The following is a 24,493-nucleotide window of genomic DNA, read 5'->3' on the forward strand; positions in this document are numbered from 1 at the left end:
AAGTTCAACACTTCCCCCTAGCATCCTGGAGCACTTCTGTTGTGTTTTGTACGTGTTTGTACGTGTTTTGGAGTTTGTACGTGTTTTGAAGTTTGTACGTACTTTGTCTGTAGGGGCCACCGTAAATATACTTTTATTTATTCACTCCACATAAAATGTAATAAATAAATCATATAATACAAAAACCAACTATTCACATTTCAACTTTTAACTATTTAAATTTTCAGCTTTTTCCTTTTACAAATTTAAAGTGAAACAACACAAAACACTGCAAACCACAGCACAATTAAATATAAATTAAAATATGAAAACAAAAAGAAGATGAATATTCTCTGTCATATGGACCTGCATGAATAAACTTTCTGAATCCTTTATCATCTGCAACTGAAAATAGTTGTGGATGATTACTATACCTTTCTAATGTGACGTTGTTGTCCCTGGCTCTCTCTCTCTCTCTCCCGCTCTGTTCCTGTGCTACTGAGTGTAACTACCGCCCCTCCCCCCTCTGCCCAGCTTAAAGCACAAGGCTCGCGTGCTGAGTGAAGCGGGAAAAAAGTGCGAGAGAGAGACAGAGAGAGAGAGAGAGGGTGAGAGAAAAAACAAAATACACGGCTCGCAATAAGGATCCGGCTCCCGTCGTTCACGTCAAAGACCCGGGTCTAACGGTGTGTTCACACCGAACGCGATGGACGCGAACAAAACGCCCCAAACGCCCCTAATTTGACGCGTGCACATTCGCGCCTCAACGCGTGTCCAAGAAAAATCCATCGCGCGTCAAAATATGATCTTTTGACGCGCGTGAACCGGAAATGTGGGAGGGATGTGGGAGGAAGTTGTGCCAGACCGGTATCTTTGCAAGATGGCAGCTGTCGAGTTAGCGCTTGAAGAGAGAGTCTCCCTTCTCTATGTACTGTGGAGAGCAGAGCAGCGGCGTAAAAGACGCCCTCGCCGTACCTGGGTCCATCAGGTCCTCCAGAGGCGTGAGCAGTTTGGTGAGTTTCACCATTTGCTCCAGGAGCTGCGCCTGGATGACGGCCGATTCCAGCGACATCACCGTCTTTCACTCGGCCAGTTTGAGGACCTGCTTCCCCGGGTCGGTCCCAGAATCGCCCGCCTAGACACCAATTACAGGCGCTCAATCCCACCTGCAGAGCGCCTGTCCATCTGCCTGAGGTTAGTAAAAGTATTTAATACGGTAGTCCTTTATTGATACCTGTGCTAATACATGCTAAACCATCCATTTATACACTGCTAACATGGATGTGCTATGCTAACAGTGAATGTGGTACGGAGACGACTGTTTATAATATTTCTAGTGATACTCAGAAGGTCTCATCAAGTCCCGATTTAATTCGATTTATGCTGTTATCAGTGTTTGAATGATAGCATGTCTGTGGTGTCATATCAATGTATGCGCTCGGTGTTTGCTGATATCAAACTGTAGCATTAGGACCACTGAGTTAACCTTTGTAGTGATACTCACTCCTTTTTATTTAGACCTGGTTTAATTCTGGGATAGTTGAATATTTGTATATAATCCCCGCAGACTGTTTTAGATTATATCTAATATATATCATGTAATTATCCTTATAATTACAAAAGGTTTTATGTAAGATTTATGTTTTGCAATTTGTAATTTTGGAATTTCAATAATGTATTTTGTAACTGCAGTACACATAATACTCATTTTAAACAATTTTGTCCAGGTTCCTTGCCAGCAAACAACTCCTCCAGAGAGGCTGTCCTGGTGAGGGAGAAATTCATGGCTCACTTCTCGGCGGAGGGAGCTGTGTCTTGGCAACCAAAGGAGTAGCCTGTTTGAAGTCCGAGTGACTTCCCCACAACGGCTCTTTTAAGAGCCACCCACAAACCTCTAAAGAGTGTTCCTGTCTTTTTAAATTTTTCTTAATAAATGGAGCTCTACTCCAAAATAAACTAACCTCTTTTTACTCTCTTAAATAACTTGTCTTCACTATGTTCCTATATACAGTGTGGTGCAAAAGTTTGGGCAACCTTATTAATAGTCATTATTTTCCTGTATGAATCAGTTACAATGAAAAATGTCACTTACATATATCATATAGGAGACACACACATTGATATACACTAAATATTTATTTCATTTCTCTTTTTTTGTGTCGCAAATTTATGCACCTGCTTGATTTAAACAGTTATTGCACACTTTCTGTAAACTGCATTTCACTTCTCAAATATCACTGTGTGTGTCTCCTATATGATATATTTAACTGACAATTTTTATTGTGACAACCAATAATTTGTACAGGAAAATAATTACTTTTCACAATGTTGCCCAAACTTTTGCATCCCACTGTATTAGTATGTTTTGTCATTAGTATAATATGAAATAAATTCTACTTGTGTCAAGTCGGGTGCCAATATTTGCTGTGTAGTAGAACAGAGACATTTTGTCATTATAAATGTTTATTTGAAAAAATATAAATTCATTAACAAAAACATTTATCATAAATATATGAAATTTAACTATTTACAGAGAGACAGGAATAAAAAGGACCCAGCTTGGAGTGGAAGAGCCTCAGGGAGAAGGAGGAGAAAAATAAGAACATTGTTTCTGCCCTGGAGAGCTGCTGCCTCATCAGAAAACTACTGATCATTAGGGTCCAATGTTTCCAAATTTAACACAGCTGTGCTGTTTTCAAAAACTAATTTATAAATTTGAAATTTCACGAATTCTCGTGTCTGAGGCGGCATGCTCTCCAGAGCAGGAACAAGGCCGAGGAGGAAATGTTCTGTTGGAGACGGGCGTGGCCTCTTTAGGGACTCCAGGATGGCCAGCTCCACCGCCGATGGACCGTCCTGGGACCCGTCCCTCGCCCGCCTTCGAGCTGTCCTCCTCTGTGGGCCTGTAAAACACAGCACAAAACAACACAAAGTAATGAGAAGGCTGCTACTAGATTTTCATTTTCAAAATTGAAAAAAACAGGATATAAACAGATTGGTTGTAGATATTTAGTAAAGGTGATCACAAGGGAATTCAAGCAAGTAAAAAGCTGTCAGTGCTTGATGTTCATACCTGTGGGTGCAGCAGCAGGAGCTGAGGGACCAGAGACTGGAGAGCCAGGAGAAGAGACAGTTGAGGACTCTGCTGCATGATTACTTGACTCTATGAAGACAATATTAAATGTTAACAGGTTGAAGACAATAGTCATAGAGAATATTATATTATTATATACTTATTATTATATACAGTGGTCTCTCATTTATTGCAGCACATGAACAGTAGTCACAGTTCTCACAAGTTGATTCTCAAAGTGAAAACCTTTGTCGATTTTAAAACGTAAAAGTATTATGCCGCGCTTTTTCTCCGTCTGCGGCGCCACTTTTGTGCACCTTTTTCCCTCGCGGTGCAGGTGTGTATTTCCGAATAAGGGTCATAGTTATGAGTGTTTTTGTGCTGTTTTTTTCTATTGGACGTGATGGTTATCAAAACCAAACATGATAAGTTTGGCAAGCGCAGGAGACACGACACGGAGGAGATTTGTCATTTGGGCTGCAGAATGCAATGCGCATTGTTGAAAGCTGTACGGTGCAATAAAAAAAATCAGTGAAAAGGCGAAGCAGTGACGGATGAACAGCGGGACTACTGTATACTGTTTATTAATAAACAAAATATATTCCTGTATGACAACACGCATAAATTAACTGCCTACATTAACTCATTGTAAACATACCTTCTGACTGACACTCCCCTGCTGCCTCTTCGGGCTGTCCCTGGTCCTCGGGGGAGAAGTTCTCCACGGTCCGCACCATATTACCGCTAGTCTCCCGCGGGGTGAGGAAGGGGTCCAGAAACCCCATGACCGCGAAGAACTTCCATTTTCTCCCCGATCCTGCTGCAGACCCACTCCCCTTCTCCTTCTCTGTCTTCTTCTCCTTATTATAAGTGTCCCTGAGGCTCTTCCACTTTCTCCTGCAGATGTCCTCTGAATAAACGCATTATCTTGTTAGCGGAAAGGTATTTGTACATCAGTGGGAAAATAGCGGGACAGTAGGCGGGCTTGCTAGCTTTTGCGCGGGTACATCGGGTCAGTCTGAAAATTAAAAAGAAGAAGGAATGAACTTACCAGGTTGCCCGATCTCCTCACTTATGTGTCTCCAAGCTAGGTCCTTTTTATTCCTGTCTCGGTAGAAGTAGTAGCCAGCATCATATAGCTCCGGGTGATTAGCCACGGCTCTGATGAGCTTTTCCTCCATACTGAATGAAGAATGAAGGGCTTTGGCTGGATCTGCCCCTTTGACCTAGGTCAGAGCCACGTCACCAGGCTCCTGATTGGTTGTCGCGGCGCGATTTGACGCTGGAGTTCAGCTTTTTCCAACTCGAGCGGTAGACGCGAAACGCGCGTATGCACAAAATGCAACACAAAAACTCACGCGCGTGGTTTTATTCGCGAGTCAAACCCGCCAGACGCGCTACACTGACGCGCGTTTCACGCGTTTTGGCGTTTTCGCGACGCAAATCTGCTTCCGAATTTTCGCGGGACCCACAATCGCGTGTCATCGCGCTTTTCCATTGACTTTACATGTAAACCTGACGCTCTATTCGCGTCCATCGCGTTCGGTGTGAACACACCGTAAGAGCCATTTTGTTCGCGACCAACGCATCGCTAATGTGCTTGCACACTAGTGCATGAGGAGGGACGGATTTTATGTTTTACCTCTCCAGACACCTTTCTTTTTTTTCATAACCTTTTGCAACGTTATGGGTTGTACGAACACTGTGCTATGTTTGTAAACACTATGTTTGTTAAGCTGCAGCCGTTCAACCGGGTTTATATGGTTGACAAAGAGAAGGTGTATTAAAGGAAACACTGTGGAATTCCCAATGCCAGTGTGAGCACTGCTATCAGTGAGCTTAACGACAGCCGTTAGCATCATTTCAGTGTTTCAGTCATAAAAACACTTCCTGTCTCAGTGGTGGTTACACTGACATCATGCAGTTTGTGCTCTGACCTCCAGAGGGCGACAAATCAGCACAGACAGAGAGCTCCATTCAAACTTTGCTGCCATCAGTAATAATTCTTCAAATATAATCATCAGTGTTTGAGCAGCTATGATATCAGGGACAATCTAGACATGTGTGACAATACAGAACATGTCACATGACACACCTTAAACATCATGTGATCCACTCTCAGTCTGCACTTTCATTCATGACTTCAACAGGTTGAAATGAGCTTTGAAGAAACATTCAGTGAAATAAATCTTTCATGGATTCATGTGAGCAGCAGATGAACTTTTTATTGTTCTTCATTATTAAACATTCGCACATAAATAAGTGACATCTTCAATAACAGAGTCTGAATGAAGCTCAGGTGTTGATGCTGCTCACTGATTGGACGGTTGGTTTCAGCTCTGCTCTCAGTCTTTCCTGCACAGGTGAAGGTAGAAAGTGTGACTGGATCTATAGACTGGAAACAGAGAAACATGCTGAACATTTGAAGCTTTGCAGCAGAAATGTTCATGTTACAAATACAGCAGAGCTGATCTGGGATCAGTGTGTTCACATCTGCAGCTACAACAAGGTTTCATGTCTCCACACGTCAGCATGTGAACTTTACTCTGACTCAGTCTGAGCAGTCAGACGCATATTTTTAAAGTTAACACATCAGCACACACAGAGCTGAGCCCCTCCCACCTGTGCTGAGTTTCAGGTGGATTCCCGCCTCCTTCCAGGAAGCAGCTCACCTGTGTGTCCGTGTTTAGTGTCCAGGTGTGGAGTGGAGCTTGTTGTTGGTGTGTGAAGAAACTGTAAGTTTGCTTTGTTTCCTCCTTTAACAGTTTGTCTTTAGGAACTTTACTGTTTGTTCAGCTCATGTTCGATTTCTTCACACAACAAACTGTGTGTGTTTGTATTTCCGGTCTCTCCATTAAAGTCAGTGTGTAATGTTTTCCTGGCTAACATCAGCTGTGTGCAGCTTAGTTCAGCACAAATCTGCCGCTCCATAGTTCACGGTAACGGACTCACAGCTGGACCAACGAGGCCGAGTGTGTCCGCCACTCTGAGCTACGTTCGTGTTTGTGTACTTGTAGTTTGTACTTTGTGAGTTCACTCAGAGGACGCAGCGTACGTGATGACGTCACAGCCCTTTACCTCCTTTACTGTGTTACGGATTCAAATATTGGGGATGGATACAAGAGGAAAACCCAAAATAACCACACTGGTCCGGCCGGGTCAAGTCAAACGATGATTTAATGAACACACGCGTGGGAGATGGACACCATACAGCAGACAGCATCAGATCTAAAAATGGTGGAGCCTTGATCAAACTCTTATAGCCTCTAGTGGCCCCCACCTAATCATAAAAGCCTAAACATTCACATTCTTTCTCACACAGCGCCTAAGCTACAACCTTGGCTCCCTGTTTATCTGCTCCTGATGAGATGGGGCAGTATGCTCTGTTCTCTTCTAACCAGACAAATAAGGCGATGACTTTCTGCAAACAGTATTTCTTATAACTCAGCAGTATAATGCATCATAAAACAATATCATTCATTCACAATAAATCAGCAGTCTAATGTAATGCAAATCAGTTTACCAAATGTAATAGTTATCACCTTCTTCTAATTCAGGAGCATAATGCAAACTAAAACTACATAATAATTCACAATCTTTAATTAGGGGTCTAACATGGCATAAAATAATATTATAATCCGACACTTCCCCCTGATGAGCTCTTTAGACTAGAGCTCACTTACACCCTGCAATCCAGTGTTGCCGGGTTCATTTCTTCTTACTCCTGAGGCCCTTTGACCCCCTGTTGGGTGAACCATATGTGAGATGACCTCTGTGTTTGCGCAGTTCAGATGCAAGAAAAACTTTTATTACAACAACAATAGTAGGTTCAGGTGACACTCCCATCACTCCCCAGTTCTCCCACAGCTTTATTTCGGTGCTACCTTATACCCTTCAAACGTACTCAGACTAGAACCTCTGTCTGAGGAGCTTTTAACCTTTATTTTATTGCTGTAGGCACCAGTGTCTTCCAGTCGGGTGATCCTCTGCTCTTGTTTCCTTCAACCTCAGGGGTTAGACAACCCTTCAGTCGTTGCACAGATCAGGGGATTATTCTGCCCCGATTTCAAACAATGATCTGTGTATTCTGGGGTCACAGCTGTGTTCCCCAGAAAAAGGAACAGAAAGGTGTTCCCCTTATGACCAAGAGCCTCTCGAACGTCGTTGGTCTGGTGTTCCTGGATTTCCATCAACCCCTTCATGGTTATTGCTGTGTTTATGGGATCCATCCTTTTGAGGTGACTAACTGGAGCCCAAAATGCCATGACACTTGAACCCAGTTGATGTTTCAGCAGTCACCGTGTCTGTCTCTGCTGCGAAGGATCCTCGTATATCTGTGACCTCGTCTGGTGTCTGTTCCTTCCTCTGTAAGAGACAGAAAACCAAAACACCTCTCTTCCTAGGTCTAACAATCTAATGTTGCTGTCTACTGATCTTTTGGTGATTCAGAATTGGTTTAGAACATTCAGAATGTCCCAAGGACTTATCCTAATTTAGTGTATGTGTGTGTAAGCGTGTTTGCATTTAGCCCACTGCACTGGCATTTCCTACACTTTATCAGTCCGGACTATCGCCGAACGAAGCTTATGACCTTCAAAAGACCGAGTGCCAACTCATTATAAGCACATTTGCAAGATATGTATAAAAATGATTAAAACCACTCATTCTAATAAAAGACATCAAAAACAAATTAGCCATTTCTAATTCTAACATGTGTCAATTCAACGGAGCTAGAAAATTAAAAGAAAAGGTTAGTGACCTCATATCTTAGAAAGTATCAGACTTTCTCCGACCCAGTGTCGTTGCTCCAGTCTTGTTATCCTGTGTTAGGGAATGAAATCAATTTAATTGTCATGTTAGATCTGTTCAACTCCTGGCTCCGCCCAGAGCCTGCGTGTTCACAATCGTCTACAAACAAAACCTGTATTATTATGAACTTCACTTCAACATAAACTTGTTGAATACTTTTGACACCTGTAGATAGAAGATTAACATGGGGTTATAACAACCACTGTAATACAAATGTTAATGTAATGTCAATAGCTTCAATAAGTGTTCAATGCAATGGTTGTTATATGATTCTGATGTAACAATAATGCTGATGCTAAAATAACAGTAAAACACACCCTTTTTATCCCTTACTGACCACAGCAGGGGCATCTATGTTTTGATTCAGCCATGAATCCAGCTCACCTGATTCATCACTGAGCCCCACCGGCACTGGCATTTGACAGGGTGGCGCTGCATATTCTTCCTTTAATGTCACTATTTTCAATCTGCTAATTAGAGTGCTTAAACCTGAAGTAGACTACGTCCATAACAAGTCAATGCAGCTATAAATGTGACCAATTATCAATCTATTACCAATCAATAACAAACGACAGCTTTTATTTTATGCATGCTTTGAGTCAACCACTCACCCACAGGATCTCCAATCCCAGAAAATTCCTTCTCCTCATTTAATAAGTCTGTCCTCCTTCCATGCCCTGGTAACTGGTCCATCCAGAGCCATATCATCTTGAATTATACATACAACAAGCCAAACCACACCTCGGTCACACCAACCCTTTTCCGCCCTGAAGATGTCCAACGCCATCTTAGTCTGGACTGTCAAAGGTGACTTTAACGCTGACTGTTCCGACAATCCATTTATAACATTTCCTGGTCAGATTAGCCAATCCCTGCACGCTGGAATAAACATAATCAACATGATCAACATTTTTCCTGTGTGTTATTTCACCATCTTATTGATTCCAACGCTCCATCCTTATGTGGTTTGCTACATTATGTTTATCTAGAACTCCACTCTGTCTCTAAATGTTTGAAGAATTTTTCATGTTAGGGGTCAAATTTTAAGAATTTGACCATACGTGAAATTAATGATGTTATCACCCCCATCGGGGCTTACCTTTCCCACTTCTGATGATATTCCTCCCTATTCTTTGCAAGTACCCCCTTTGGGTGGCGAGAAACTGTTGGTGTGGTCAAGTGGGTGCTGTAAAAACAAAAGCTCAGGACAGAACAGTTATCAGTCATGTACTTCATACAAAATTAGCATATATTGAATTTCATATTGATCCTCTGAGTGTAATGGTACATTTTAATTTTAATTTATCAAAGCTAAACACAATAATTTTTCTTTATTTTGCTCTTGTTCTTGTGCAGCACCACATCTCAGCACATGCCCCTGTCGGTTCTATCTTACTTTTCTAAATTATTGACTATTTCAATGGAGAACCTAAATGACATGGACCAGTGTTTGTCATTACATATCTCTATTTTGAATGTGACAAGTCTATCATTCCCCTGTTATTCATAGACATCAATAGAGTTTTTTTGACTTTTTCTATAAAAGTTAATTGGCTTTTTACAGTGGCCTGCTATGGTTAATAATAACATGTTCAGTCATGAGTTTTTGTGGGTGGCTGTAGCTCAGGTGGTAGAGCAGGTCATCTACTGATCGGAAGGTTGGTGGTTCGATCCCTGGCTTCCCCAGTCTGCATGCCAAATATCCTTGGGCAAGATACTAACCCCAAATTGCTCTCCGATGCATCCGTCGGAGTATGAATGTGCGTGTGAATGTTACTTAGAAAGCACTTAGAGAAATGTGCTTGTGCGAATGGGTGTGAATGGGTGAATGTACAAGTTGTGTACAGCGCTTTGAGTGCTCAGAAAGAGTAGAAAAGCGCTATATAAGAACCAGTCCATTTACCATGAGTGAAATCAAAGCTTCTCTCCACTTTAGCATTTAACATTCCCAACAATATAATGTGATACATTAATCGAAACACAACTAATAAAACACAATTTTCTTGATGCAAACATCAGTACTCAAAATTAGCAACCAAAGGGTTAAGTCTGCAGTTCACACTCATGTGAAGCTACAGCCTCCCCCTTTAGTCTCTGTCCTCCTTCTACTCCTGCAAAAACAAAACAAAGCAAGACAAAACATCCACCCTTCTTTTACAGGTTGGGTGAATTGTTTGTGGACATTTACTAATCCTAAGTCGGTACCGTTTTTGTCTGAGTATCAAGTCAGTTAAAACTTTTAGTCGTCAGTCCATCATTCCAGTCACATGCATACATTCACACACATTCATACCAGATATTGCTGATAATGGAGTCTCATACGCAACCTATTCGAGGCTCCATCACCAGCAAGATGACGTCATCATTTTAAAGGAAAACAGTTCCTTTTTTTTTTTTGACTGGATTGACTCGCTGCAATCCTTTGAGGCTCAGGACTTCTCATGTGATCTATGTCCCATATAAGTGAATTTCTCCCCAGCCCATTATAATCATGGAGAAAAATACTTTGCAACTGTTTTCAGTAAGAATATTTTATAGCGCTTTAAAGTTCAATCTCTCAGGCCTGGATTAAAGAGCTGATTTATTAAATCAGGAACTCACAAAATACCAAAATATCACCACCGGTGGATCACTCCTCTCAGATGTTCTTATTTCAGTGCACTGTAACAAAAGCAAAAACAAACGTAACCAATAAAATACTCATATAATAACAAATACTGGGGCCCGTTAGAAACATGTCCAAGCATAAAACCATCTTTCTCTCTCTTAGAGAAAGAAAACAATCCAAACCTCACTGATAAAATCAACCTAGTGTTAAGCAAAACCCAAAATCAACCAAAACTTCACCAGAAAGTTTTTCTCCGTCCCGGGACAATATTGTGTAGGAATACAGGTACCGTAACTTCTTTTTGCACTGACAAAAAACATGTTGGACTTATTTGATTCAATAGTGGACACTAGTTGCACACAAATGTTTTGCTTTGGTAGAAACTTAAACAACTGAGTTAAATCAACACAACCTTTTCATTTTCAGTTAACCTGTGCATTTTGTGTTCATCTGTGTGTTTCTCTTGATTCTGAGTCAGTGTATGTAGATGTGTGTGTTTGTGTGTGTGTTTGTGTTCATCACTTTCCTGTTCTGGTGTTCTGGGTAAACCAGGGCCTGAAGCGTGTTCTGGGGTCCTGCCCTCCCCCTTTTCAGTCCGTTTGGGTCCATTGGTGCTGCTGCCCAAAGTTCTCTCCATACTGGTTCTGGCCCCAATTGAGACAGTCCTTTTCTCCAGTTTCCTGCATCTTCTCCTTGTCCAGGTTCTCCTTAACTTGACCCTTTTTGCTTCTGCATCTCCTTCAGGGTTTGCTCCTGCTGTTGGAGCTTCTCGTCAGGTTTGGCAACCTCCTGCTGCAGCAAGCTCCGGCCTGATTTAAAGTCCTGTATCTGGGACTCTAAGCCTGACTGATGGGTTTGATTAGCAGCCAGCTCCTCCTGAGCCATGCTCAGTTTCTGCTCTGATGTCTTGAGCTCTCACTGAGGGCAGAAACCTCAGAGTCTTTTCCGTACACGTCAGATTGAAGTTTATTGATGTTTTCCTTGCTTTGCTCCACGGCCTTCTGCAGCTCTGCTGTTCGGCTCTTCTCAGAGGTCAGCTCCTGGCTGAGCCCCGACACCTGTGCCTTCAGCTTATGTTCTTCTGCTGCTTTTTTCCAATCTGAGGTGCCTCCTGACCTCAGTTACTCCTCGTGTCTCTGGCACGCCCTTTTTGCTGCCCGATCATCCGTGTTGGTCCGTCACTGTCCTGCACAGTTTTAATGCAGAGTTGTTAAGGTCAGCATTCTTTTGCTCGGCCTCACTTTTCATCCGGGCTTAATAGGCGTCTCGTCACAGCTCTGTCAGCTGAAGCTGTCTGGAAATCTCCCCCGTGTAGTGAAACGGGCCTTGGATTTAACGTTCTCCGTCTCCGCTGCATGAGATAGCTTTCCTGCAGCACTGTTGACATTCTCAGGCTGTTGTTGTGGGTCCAGCTGCTGTAGCATTTGGTCAGGGTCACATCAAAGATGGTAGAGAGGAGAGCAGGAGTCCAGGTCAGCCTCGGCTTTCCGGGCCGACAAAGCAGCCTGTAATTAAGCATAAAGAGAAAAAACAAAAACAAAACAAAAACAGACGAACAGGAAAATGATGTTGTTTTGGCTGTGTTATTCAGAGAGGGGCCAGGCCCTGTGTCAGCCTTCTCCCCCCCTTTTTTTTTGTTTTTTCTCACTATATAATCAACTCATAACCCACCAAGTTGACAGGACAACACAGGTACACGTTAAAATTCTTAAGATCATGTTTAATAATTCAAAAAAGGAATTTTCTTTCATTCAGTAATCACTTATATTAATCAATCAGAAGAAAACATGTCACATTTTGACTCTTTTAACCACTAAATTTGTTGTTTCATCACTGGTTTTGTCATACCAGTGTCTGTCTTTTTGAAGTCAAGTTGTTGTCCTGCAACCCAGAGAGTTTATTTGTTAGTAGTGGATAAACTTTATCATTTAACATCAGGTGTATGTTAAGTTTTGCTGCTTTAACCTTGCTGGAAAATCTTCACGTGTTCATGAATGTAAGCTGTTTCTTCATTGCGTGTGTGTGCGTTTGTGGGTGGGTTATTTTAACTTTTTTCTCAAACAAGGCATTTCTCTAGTTGTGTGTTTTTAATTTTGTTTCCCAATTTTGATTTCCCACCTTAAATAACAGCATTCCATGTCTTCAGCCAGGAATTAGAGCTTGCTTGTGAGATTCAGGGACACATGGTGCCAAAAACAATTCAGTGAAAAACTTGCCTGAACATTTCCAGTGATGGTAACCAATAACTGGAGGAGAAGATGTCCTTTAAGCCTCTTTTTCGGGTGGGGACAAAGTGAGGTCAAGCTGTAAAATTTTGAGCCAGAGCTTGGCCTGTCTGTCATCCCAATTTTGTTAATCTATCCTTTTGCTGCTGTACTCAGGTTTCCAGGTTGAGAGAAATCCACCTGTATTAACAGACTAAAACATTCATTTACTATTTTTCTTACAACATCCATTTGGTTCATCTGCCTAGATTTTACTCTCTCTCTCTTGGTGCATAGTTCACACAGTCAGGCAGTTGCCTTTTATGGGCATGCAAATTTCCGGTCACTTACCCCCAGCAGCTGCAAAGCCATCTCTCCTATATCAAAACCCAGCCAAACATTAAACATTCACCGTAGTCATTCAAAACTTTATTTGTAATATTATAATCAGCAAAATCAGCGTTTTAATTACAGGCATGTATCATTGTTTGCAAATCATACTTATAAAACTCAATAACACGCTAAACAGGAAGTCCTCTGTGGGCTTCACAGCAGCCACCTCATTTGCATGTTCACACACCGTCTAAAAATATCTCGCAGCGCTGCAACGCGCTGTTGTCACACACAGCCTCGTTTTACACTTAACTCTCTATCTTATATTTACAAAGACGTCTTATATTTACAATCACTCTCAGGCCTGAAAGTTTTAGCGCCTACACAATTTTGACAAATTTAAGTTAACGGGTCCAACCGAAGAAAGTCCAACTTTTTTGTAATCAATTAACCAGTATCAGCCTCTAACTGTATCTGGCCTCATCTCTAAAGTCCCTAACTCAATTTAAAGTGTCCAAAAAAGCGCAGATAAGGAGCCTCTAACTCCTAGCTTGTTCCAGGATGCCCTGTACCCCACAGTCAAGCCAACTGAACTAACCCTGTTCGCCGACAGGTCAAGGTCGCGCGTCCGCGGCCAGGAGGGAGCGTAACCTTCGGGCTATGCGCCTCTTAGTGGCCTCTAACCACCGTTCTCACAAAATTTATAATACTTTTAAACCGCCGTCAACCCTCTAAAACAAGAGTATGACTGACGCAGATGCAACATTATGGACAATGGAGCCTCTAACTCTCAACATGGCCAACACAGATGCAATCCTTTAGACCAATGGAGCCTCTAACTCACAAAATGACCAATTCCCTATCAAACTACCTGAGCCTCTAACTCAGTATTATTTTCCTTTATCTTGGGCCTCTAACCCAGTATTATTACTTATAAGCTTATTTCAAGTTTCAAAACTCATGAGATTTTTCATCAAAATCAAAACAGGCCTTCACCAGTAATTTCAGTGAGTAGACTTTTAATTTATACAGTCCAATTTGGCACAGTTTGGATTTACATTCAACAGGTTGTGCCTCACCTTTAGATGTGCCGGCTTGCCCACTCACGTCAGACCACAGGCTCGTGCCTGCCCGCTCAACCACCTCGGACCGTCCAAAACCTCCAAAACTTCCTCCCCAATACCACAGGACGAGCCCCCAAAACTGTTATGGATTCAAATATTGGGGATGGATACAAGAGGAAAACCCAAAATAACCACACTGGTCCGGCCGGGTCAAGTCAAACGATGATTTAATGAACACACGCGTGGGAGATGGACACCATACAGCAGACAGCATCAGATCTAAAAATGGTGGAGCCTTGATCAAACTCTTATAGCCTCTAGTGGCCCCCACCTAATCATAAAAGCCTAAACATTCACATTCTTTCTCACACAGCGCCTAAGCTACGACCTTGGCTCCCTGTTTATCTGCTCCTGCTGAGATGGGGCAGTATGCTCTGTTCTCTTCTAACCAGACAAATAAGGCGATGACTTTCTGCAAACAGTATTTCTTATAACTCACAGTATAATGCATCATAAAACAATATCATTCATTCACAATAAATCAGCAGTCTAATGTAATGCAAATCAGTTTACCAAATGTAATAGTTATCACCTTCTTCTAATTCAGGAGCATAATGCAAACTGAAACTACATAATAATTCACAATCTTTAATTAGGGGTCTAACATGGCATAAAATAATATTATAATCCGACAATTGTCACTGTGATTAATATTTACACACCACACGAGACACCTGACAGCATGTTAACGCTAAGCTAAAGCTAAGCTAACGCTAAGCTAGCCAAGAACCCAGAGTGACGTTAAAGCTGAGTAAACACTGACCCCAGACCAGCACCGTGATAAAGTGAGCTGCTGCTGCTGAACCTGAACAGGTAACAAAGTGATGAGCAGTCAGGCTGCAGGTTTCTACCTGTTCATGTTTCTACAGTAGAATCACTTTGAAGTGTCTTTGTGCTGTTTCATCTTTGATTTGTGTTCATAAACACTCAGAGAAAGATCACGTGACCTCATCAGGATCTGTGTTGGTGTGTGGAACTGTACCTCAGCTTTAGATTATGGTGATTATGAGACAGTGTTTCAGCTCATTTTACACAGTAACATGAAAGTACTGTTATGAGGAGTAATGAAGTAACATACTCCATTACTTTTAATTAAAGTGTTCTGTGTAATATGTGTAATAATGACTTTTTTGAGTAACTTCATCTCTGTCAATAACAACATTCATACGTGGAATAAAAACACATCAGTGGATCATTGCTGGAGCTGCCTGGACTTCAGTCTTCAGGATCTCAACCAACAGCATCAACATGCTGCTCCACATGTTTGTGCTCCAGATGTTTGTCCTCCAGATGTCTGTGCTCCAGATGTCTGTGCTCCACATGTTTGTGCTCCAGATGTTTGTGCTCCAGATGTCTGTGCTCCAAATGTTTGTGCTCCACATGTCTGTGCTCCACATGTCTGTGCTCCAGATGTTTGTGCTCCACATGTCTGTGCTCCAGATGTTTGTGCTCCACATGTCTGTGCTCCACATATTTGTGCTCCAGATGTTTGTGCTCCACATGTCTGTGCTCCACATGTCTGTGCTCCAGATGTTTGTGCTCCACATGTCTGTGCTCCACATATTTGTGCTCCAGATGTTTGTGCTCCACATGTCTGTGCTCCACATATTTGTGTTCCAGATGTTTGTGCTCCACATGTCTGTGCTCCAGATGTTTGTGCTCCACATGTCTGTGCTCCACATATTTGTGCTCCAGATGTTTGTGCTCCACATGTCTGTGCTCCACATGTTTGTGCTCCACATGTCTGTGCTCCAGATGTTTGTGCTCCAGATGTTTGTGCTCCACATGTCTGTGCTCCACATGTCTGTGCTCCACATGTCTGTGCTCCAGATGTTTGTGCTCCTGGTGATCAGACTCACAGTTTCATTCTTGAAATAAGTGTTTATATTGTTGTTATATTGTTGACCCACCATTGATCATGTGTCTCATCACATGATCAATGGTGGGTCAGCGACATGCTTTCTTTCCGTCTCAGGTTTAAATATCTGGGACTCTCCACCGTTTGGTTTTAAAACTGAAGAAGCTTCTCGGATGAAACGTCTTCCAGAAACTTAAAGAAGTCTCTATTTTCTTTCTAAGCTCCTTAGATCACATGACCTGGATGACTGAACCTACAGACATATTGACCTGGTTTCTAGGTTACATGACAGGTCAGAGGTCAGCGACTGTAACTCAGTTACTCCTGTTAATGTGAACTCACTGAGTGTTTGTGGTTTACCTCTCAGACTGACTGAAGATGATGATGGAGGAAGAGGAGGACAGAGCAGAGTCTGCAGGGTCCAGCTGTCCGTCTGTGAGGAGTGACCGGTCCAAAGTTTACCCTCCAGACTTCAGTGCTGAACCTGGACCAACGAGGTCAGAGAGCTGTGATGACTTGATAATGATGTTTGTGAGCTGAGAGGAAATGAAAATGAATTTGTAACAAAAATCAGTTTTGTCCAGTTTTGTCCAGTTTTCCTGTAAAAAGCTGAACTCTAATCTAAGAGGACTGTTACTGACAGGAAAGAGCTGCATTATCTGCAGTCTGTGTGATCACAGCTGCTTCACTTTATCATGTTTGTGTCTGCAGAGGTCAGAGGTCAGAGTCTGCAGGGTCCAGCTGTCCGTCTGTGAGGAGTGACCGGTCCAAAGATCAAAATCCAAACTTCAGTGCTGAACCTGGACCAACGAGGTCAGAGAGCTGAACTCACTGAGTTACAGAAATAATTCTGCACTGACATTATAATCAGTGTTGATTCTGGTTGATTGTCTGACTGTGTTTGTGAGCTGAGAGGAAATGAAAATGAATTTGTAACAAAAATCAGTTTTGTCCAGTTTTCCTGTAAAAAGCTGAACTCTAATCTAAGAGGACTGTTACTGACAGGAAACAGCTGCATTATCTGCAGTCTGTGTGATCACAGCTGCTTCAATCATGTTTGTGTCTGCAGAGGTCAGAGGTCAGAGTCTGCAGGGTCCAGCTGTCCGTCTGTGAGGAGTGACCGGTCCAAAGATCAAAATCCAAACTTCAGTGCTGAACCTGGACCAACGAGGTCAGAGAGCTGAACTCACTGAGTTACAGAAATAATTCTGCACTGACATTATAATCAGTGTTGATTCTGGTTGATTGTCTGACTGTGTTTGTGAGCTGAGAGGAAATGAAAATGAATTTGTAACAAAAATCAGTTTTGTCCAGTTTTCCTGTAAAAAGCTGAACTCTAATCTAAGAGGACTGTTACTGACAGGAAACAGCTGCATTATCTGCAGTCTGTGTGATCACAGCTGCTTCAATCATGTTTGTGTCTGCAGAGGTCAGAGGTCACAGTCTGCAGGGTCCAGCTGTCCGTCTGTGAGGAGTGACCGGTCCAAAGGTCCAAATCCAGACTTCAGTGCTGAACCTGGACCAACGAGGTCAGAGAGCTGTGATGACTCCTTTACATGTTTGTGTTTCCTGGATAAATATGACCTGAAACATCCTCAGATTGTTACAAAGACTCATTAAAAAGAAAACAATGAAAGAGAAAAGATCCAAATGTTAGACTTGGTCATTTGCTGTTTGAGGACAGTGATGCTCATATCTGTGGGGAAAGTGTGACCTGAGTGGGTTCATGTTTGTCTTTAAAGAACAGAGCTGCTCTGATTCTCTTTGTGTCTGATCTGTTAAACAGTCTGAGAGGTCACACAGAGACCCAGCAGCTAAAGCCTGGATCATACTGGCTGCTGTTAATGAGACTCCATCAGGACAACACTGAGCCACAGTGGTGTTCATGGAAATCAATCAATAAATTCAACTTTACACTGTATTACCAAAGTACTGACTCGTCTGCCTTCACACACATGTAAACTTGAGTGACATCATATTCTGAGTCCACAGCATTCAATATGATGTCAGCCAAGAGTTCAACATATAACAGCTTAAACTGTTCTAAAAAGGTTTTTTCACAGGTTTAAAAGTGTTTACGGGAATTTTTAACGGTTCTTTCAGAAGCACATACGTGAGGTTAGACACAGGAAGCAGCAACAGTGACTGAACACAGCTTTTAGAGGCTAAATTCACATTTTAATAATGAAAGTGGCTTCATGTGTGTGTGTGTGTGTCCATGGTTCCTCCACAGAGTGGACCAGCAGAGCTCAGAGGTTCCCAGTGGTCAGTCTGCCCAGCAGCATCAAACACAGCTGGACTCCATGTTTATGGTCTGTACATGTACAACAACTACTTTATTATTAATATTAATAATAATACATTTATTTATAGGTCCCTTTCAGAACACCAAGGACTCTGTGGACTAAATGACCAAAAGAAACAAACTTTGAAATCAGACGGTGCAAATGTGATCACAGGGAAACGTTTTAAACATCGAGGCTTTAAACAAAAACCAAAGTGAAACAGTTTGTAGTCGAGATCAGTGGGAATGAAGCTGAATAACTGTTTCTTCAATAACTTTGAGAAATAAATGACAAATATGATGGAAATTAGGAGCATTAGCACTTACTAATGATGTGAGTCGACACTCTGCTGTATTGAGACGACCACATTAGGTGGTCCTCAACTGTAATGGAAACCAATGGCTCCAGTCGATCTGAGCAGCTACTAATAGAAACGGGGCCATAGATGTGTTTGTGCTTAATAACAGTGAATCACAGGATTTTTACATTACAGTTAAAATCTCATGTTGTTTGTTAAAGTGTGCAGTTCAGAGTGTGTTACTAAAACTGTTGTTTGCTCACTTTCCAAACACCCAGCCCCCATAAAAAGCAGCCAAACAGCTCTAAGAGTTACACACACACGCATATCTATCAAGTTTACTCTGGTCTAATATACTTGGATTTAGCTTGAAGAATGTTCCTGTACGAGGACTGAAAATGATTTAAAAAGCAGCCAATGTCCAAAGAACAACTTTGACGCACCTTCATAAAGCCTGCAGAGCAAAAGAAAAACTAGCTGAAAGTCTGGCTGCTCTTATAAAAAGTACAGAGAAATTATGGGTCGTTCAACACTTGTGCACAATATAAGAGTTTAAATAAATCTAAAGAGTAACTCAAAATCCTACAATCATAAGGAGAAAATCATCTACAGCTAACTATCCAAGTGGATTTGTTTAAGACAGCTCCATCTGCTGGTGGCCCTCTGCAGGTGCATGAAAGGGGCGTGTTTATAGTGAAAGTAGTAGAGAAAGTAAACCCCATGGGAAGGAGGGAGGACTCTCAGCAGCTTCAAGCTCATATTCAGACATTTGACTTCTCACGGAAAGCAGCTAGTTTGAGTGTCTGTACCTTAATTAGAAGAGATAACATGGCCATAGTAATTAGAGTTGATTGGGCAATGCTGTCCTTGTAATGTACTTTATGATTTTTATACATCTGTTTGTGGACAAGTCCCAGTTTTTCTGTAGAGCCTCTCAAGTTGGTGACAGCAGCTCTGAACACCAGTGAAATGTTTCTCCCACTGAAATCGCTGCATTCATATGAACAGAATCAACGTTTTGGGACCGTGGAGTTGTGGAGAATGTCTCAGTTAATCAGATAAAGTCAAACTTATAATTGGTGAAGAGATCGTGGATGATATGCCCCTTGATCGTAAAGAAGTGGATGTTGTGTAGACTGAAGTTCAGAGTGGTGGTTCATTCATAAAGTATTCTGTTCCAGCTGCTGGAGGACAACATCATCACTTTTGTGAAGGACGAGCTGAAGAAGATCCAGAAGGCTCTGAATCCAAATAAGCCCCAGTGCTTGGAGTTTCAGAGGGAGGATGATGAGCAGAGGAGCAGCAGAGAGGCATTTGTGAAGATCGCAGTGGACTTCCTGAGGAGAATGAAGCAGGAGGAGCTGGCTGACCGTCTGCAGAGACGTAAGAGGATTTCTTACTTAAGGTTTTAAGCTGTTAGATAAATGAGACACTCATGACACCAGTGTGTTAAGTCATTTCTCAGTGGGTCAGAAAATGTCATCAGCGTTTTGTAAAATATATTTGATGAAGTTGTATTTTTATTATTATTATTCAGAACTTCCAGCTGCAGTTTGTCATCGTAACCTTAAATCTGCTCTGAAGAAGAAGTTCCAGTGTGTGTTTGAGGGCATCGCTAAAGCAGGAAACCCAACCCTTCTGAATCAGATCTACACAGAGCTCTACATCACAGAGGGAGGGACTGCAGAGGTCAATGATGAACATGAGGTCAGACAGATTGAAACAGCATCCAGGAAACCAGACAGACCAGAAACAAGAATCAGACAAGAAGACCTCTTTAAACTCCCACCTGGAAGAGATGAACCAATCAGAGCAGTGCTGACAAAGGGAGTGGCTGGCATTGGGAAAACAGTCTTAACACAGAAATACACCCTGGACTGGGCTGAAGACAAAGCCAACCAGGACATCCAATTCATGTTTCCATTCACTTTCAGAGAGCTGAATGTGGTGAAAGAGGAAAAGTTCAGCTTGGTGGGACTTGTTCATCACTTCTTTACTGAAACCAAAGAAGCAGGAATCTGCAGCTTTGAAGACTTCCAGGTTGTGTTCATCTTTGATGGTCTGGATGAGTGTCGACTTCCTCTGGACTTCCACAAAACTACAATCCTAACTGACCCTAGAAAGTCCACCTCAGTGGATGTGCTGCTGATAAACCTCATCAGGGGGAAATTGCTTCCCTCTGCTCGTCTCTGGATAACCACACGACCTGCAGCAGCCAATCGGATCCCTCCTGACTGTGTTGGCATGGTGACAGAGGTCAGAGGGTTCACTGACCCACAGAAGGAGGAGTACTTCATGAAGAGATTCAGAGATGAGGAGCAGGCCAGCAGGATCATCTCCCACATCAAGACATCACGAAGCCTCCACATCATGTGTCACATCCCAGTCTTCTGCTGGATCACTGCTACAGTTCTGGAGGATGTGCTGGAAACCAGAGAGGGAGGACAGCTGCCCAAGACCCTGACTGAGATGTACATCCACTTCCTGGTGGTTCAGGCCAAAGTGAAGAAGGTCAAGTATGATGGAGGAGCTGAGACAGATCCACACTGGAGTCCAGAGAGCAGGAAGATGATTGAGTCTCTGGGAAAACTGGCTTTTGATCAGCTGCAGAAAGGAAACCTGATCTTCTATGAATCAGACCTGACAGAGTGTGGCATCGATATCAGAGCAGCCTCAGTGTACTCAGGAGTGTTCACACAGATCTTTAAAGAGGAGAGCGGACTGTACCAGGACAAGGTGTTCTGCTTCATCCATCTGAGTGTTCAGGAGTTTCTGGCTGCTCTTCATGTCCATCTGACCTTCATCAACTCTGGACTGAATCTGCTGGAAGAACGACAAACAGCCTCCAAGAAATCTGAAACAAGAGAATCTGCAGAGAAACTCCTCTACCAAACTGCTGTGGACAAGGCCTTACAGAGTCCAAATGGACACCTGGACTTGTTCCTCCGCTTCCTCCTGGGTCTTTCACTGCAGACCAATCAGACTCTCCTACGAGGTCTGCTGACACAGACAGGAAGTAGCTGGCAGACCAATCAGGAAACAGTCAAGTACATCAAGAGGAAGCTCAGTGATAATCTGTCTGCAGAGAAAAGCATCAATCTGTTCCACTGTCTGAATGAACTGAATGATCGTTCTCTAGTGGAGGAGATTCAATGGTACCTGAGTTCAGGACATCTCTCCACAGATAAACTGTCTCCTGCTCAGTGGTCAGCTCTGGTCTTCATCTTACTGTCATCAGAAAAAGATCTGGATGTGTTTGACCTGCAGAAATACTTTGCTTCAGAGGAGGCTCTTCTGAGGCTGCTGCCAGTGGTCAAAGCCTCCAACAAAGCTCTGTGAGTAAACATGTGATCAGGCTTTTATTTATAACATAAACAGTGTAATGTGTGATGGACCCTTAAAAACTTAAACATATTTTTTTACATGATCATCATCACTAAATACAGTTTATTATAGTTAATGTTTGATAGCAGCAGTAAATGTCAGAGTGTCTTAAACATATCTGGGTGTCAGCTTTTATCAAAGTCATGTCCAGAATCATCCTGTAAGTAAAATTTATTTATACAGCAGCTTTCACAGGTCAAAAACCACAAAGTGCTTTACAATAGAAACAGGCAATAAAAAACACAGAAGATAAAAACATTAAACAGCAAACACTGAACATCATACAGCCTAAAACTAGTTAAAGGCCACTCTGAATACTAGAGTCTGAATAAATGAGTTAGTGGGACCAGTAAAAGCCTTTGACTGGAACATCTCAGATGAGAGAAGAGCTGTAGGATTGTAGAAAGCCAGAAATATAGACTGGGACTAAAAGTAAGGACTAAATCTTTAAATAACGCCTAAAATGAACTGGTTACCAGTGTGAAGAGATTAAACTGGAGTAATGTCCAGTCTATTTCATTGGCTGGTTAAAAGCCTCGCAGCATGATTCTGTACTGACTGAAGACATTCAAAGACTGTGATGGACCCATAGGTGATCAACTCCCTCATTCCTCCTCTGGTCTTATTGCTCTGCATCAGTGCACTGCTCAGCTGAAGATGAGTTCACTTCTATATGTTACAATCTGCCTCACCAGTACAGTTCCAAGGATCTGCAGCTGCTGAATCAATTATATTCCTCGTGTTTCTTCTGGTTTCCTGTTGTTAGATCTGCATGCTTGATTGTTTTTCAATCTCTCCTATGTCGTGCACTTTGATTTCCGACTGTACACAGTCTGTGAACCATGACAATTTGTGACAGAATGCAATGATCAGTGAGGACCCGGAGGACACTGACATTTACACTGTGCAGAATGAGACTTGAGACTTTATCTCACTGCTTTGTGGACGACTGATGGAAGGACTAATCACTATATCTGCTTTAACTGAAATAATTTCCATGAATATTTCACTGGTTCAGTCTCCCAGAATCTCTCAATCATATCTTGACCTTTTCCTAGAGTAACTAACCCTCACTCACCAGGATATGAGCCAGCCTTCCCTCTCATTGCTACATGCTTACAGTCTTGCCTATCACCTGTTCACAGAATGAGTCATCACTTGTTTTTGTTTAGCATTTAATGAGCAAGTTCCAGGTCTTTATATTTACACAGGGAACATTTTTAAGCTAAAACGTTTTTTAGCCATAAATAGTAATGCACACTGGCATTTGTCTTTCTTTCAAAGGTTCAACACAAGAAGTGATTTAAATCAATCACAAACAGTTTGTTATCAAATGACAGTTTTTCAGATTATGTTTTTATTTTGTTTTTGTTTTTTAGGCTGAGTGTCCCTGACCTCTCAGACAGAGGCTGTGAAGCTCTGTCCTCTGCTCTCAGCTCCCAGTCCTCCATTCTGAGAGAGCTGGACCTGAGTAACTCTGACCTGCTGGATTCAGGAGTGGAGTTTCTTTCTGCAGGACTGAGAAATCCACACTGTAAAATGAATGCTCTGCGGTGAGATCAAGTTATGTTGTGCTTTTCATCAATTGACAGAATTAACCAATAAGAAGCCACTAAATGGGAAAAAAGTCAGTTAAACTTCTGTAATAGTTTTATGTTAGTGTCATCTCTTAGTGTTGACTCTTAGTAAAAAAACAGAATTTATTGCAAAATCTTAAAACTCTTTTGTGCACCCTCATTGCAATTTAATAACAGTGTTTGTTTAATGTTTATCTGTCATTTTTCAGACTGAGTCACTGTGAGCTCTCAGAGAGAGGCTTTGAAGCGCTGTCCTCAGCTCTCAGCTCCCAGTCCTCTAGTCTGAGACAGCTGGACCTGAGTAACTCTGACCTGCAGGATTCAGGAGTGAAGTTTCTGTCTGCTGGAGTGAAGAGTCCACGCTGTAAAATGGAAACTCTCAGGTCAGGATTTAAAATGTTCCACTGATGATCATGTTAAACCTGATTTCTATTACTGCATAAACAGGAAATTGATTTTAAAAAAGTCTGAATGTAGAAATTAGCGTCTGGGGTTTTTAGTGATATTTGTTCACTTTCTGTCTTTCATTTGCAATGAAATGTCCCATCTGCTCCTCTGAGTCCAAATTCTTTATTTTAGCAGTGCTTCGTCCACCAAACCTTCTAGTTTGATTCCTGTATTCTGAAGGTTTTTACAGAGCTGTTTGTTCAGATGTCAGAATTTGATCAGAAAAATTTAGTAATAAAAATATGATCAATTGATTATTTCTGACTGAAAAGATGAAATATATATTTGGTTATAGTGATATGACTTATTGCCTCACTTAAACATAAAATGTAAACAAAAATTCAAAACAATAGATTAATACAAAACAGAATTTGACTGTTGAGCTTAAAGTGAGCTTGAATGTTATTCACTTCCTGTTTTATTTTGGTAGTTATCATCTCTGGTTTTTACTTTTACTTCCTCCCCCGACATTGTCTACATTAGTTTCAGCTGTAGAAGATTTTATTGACTGTTT

The 24,493-nt window shown here is 41.9% G+C and overlaps 1 protein-coding gene and 1 long non-coding RNA gene across 2 annotated transcripts; one reads left to right on the forward strand and one right to left on the reverse strand.

The window, feature by feature from the left end:
- The first annotated feature begins 809 nt into the window (after positions 1 to 809).
- LOC148098700 (uncharacterized) lies at positions 810 to 1,962 on the forward strand. The gene is made up of 2 exons (XR_015719962.1): positions 810 to 1,173; positions 1,707 to 1,962. It is a non-coding gene; the product is annotated as an uncharacterized LOC148098700 (long non-coding RNA).
- A 94-nt stretch (positions 1,963 to 2,056) lies between these two features.
- On the reverse strand, positions 2,057 to 4,233 carry LOC148098701 (uncharacterized). Its single transcript, XM_087851413.1, has 4 exons — positions 4,104 to 4,233; positions 3,711 to 3,962; positions 3,053 to 3,088; positions 2,057 to 2,882 (listed from the first exon to the last, which is right to left on the reverse strand). Exons 1-4 carry the CDS (start codon positions 4,231 to 4,233, stop codon positions 2,623 to 2,625), a joined length of 678 nt encoding a protein of 225 aa, XP_087707539.1. The 3' UTR covers positions 2,057 to 2,622.
- Between the last annotated feature and the right edge of the window lie 20,260 nt (positions 4,234 to 24,493).

This window comes from Neolamprologus brichardi, chromosome 14, assembly GCF_056152115.1.
Source record: "Neolamprologus brichardi isolate AB-2024 chromosome 14, ASM5615211v1, whole genome shotgun sequence".
Lineage (NCBI taxonomy): Eukaryota > Metazoa > Chordata > Actinopteri > Cichliformes > Cichlidae > Neolamprologus > Neolamprologus brichardi.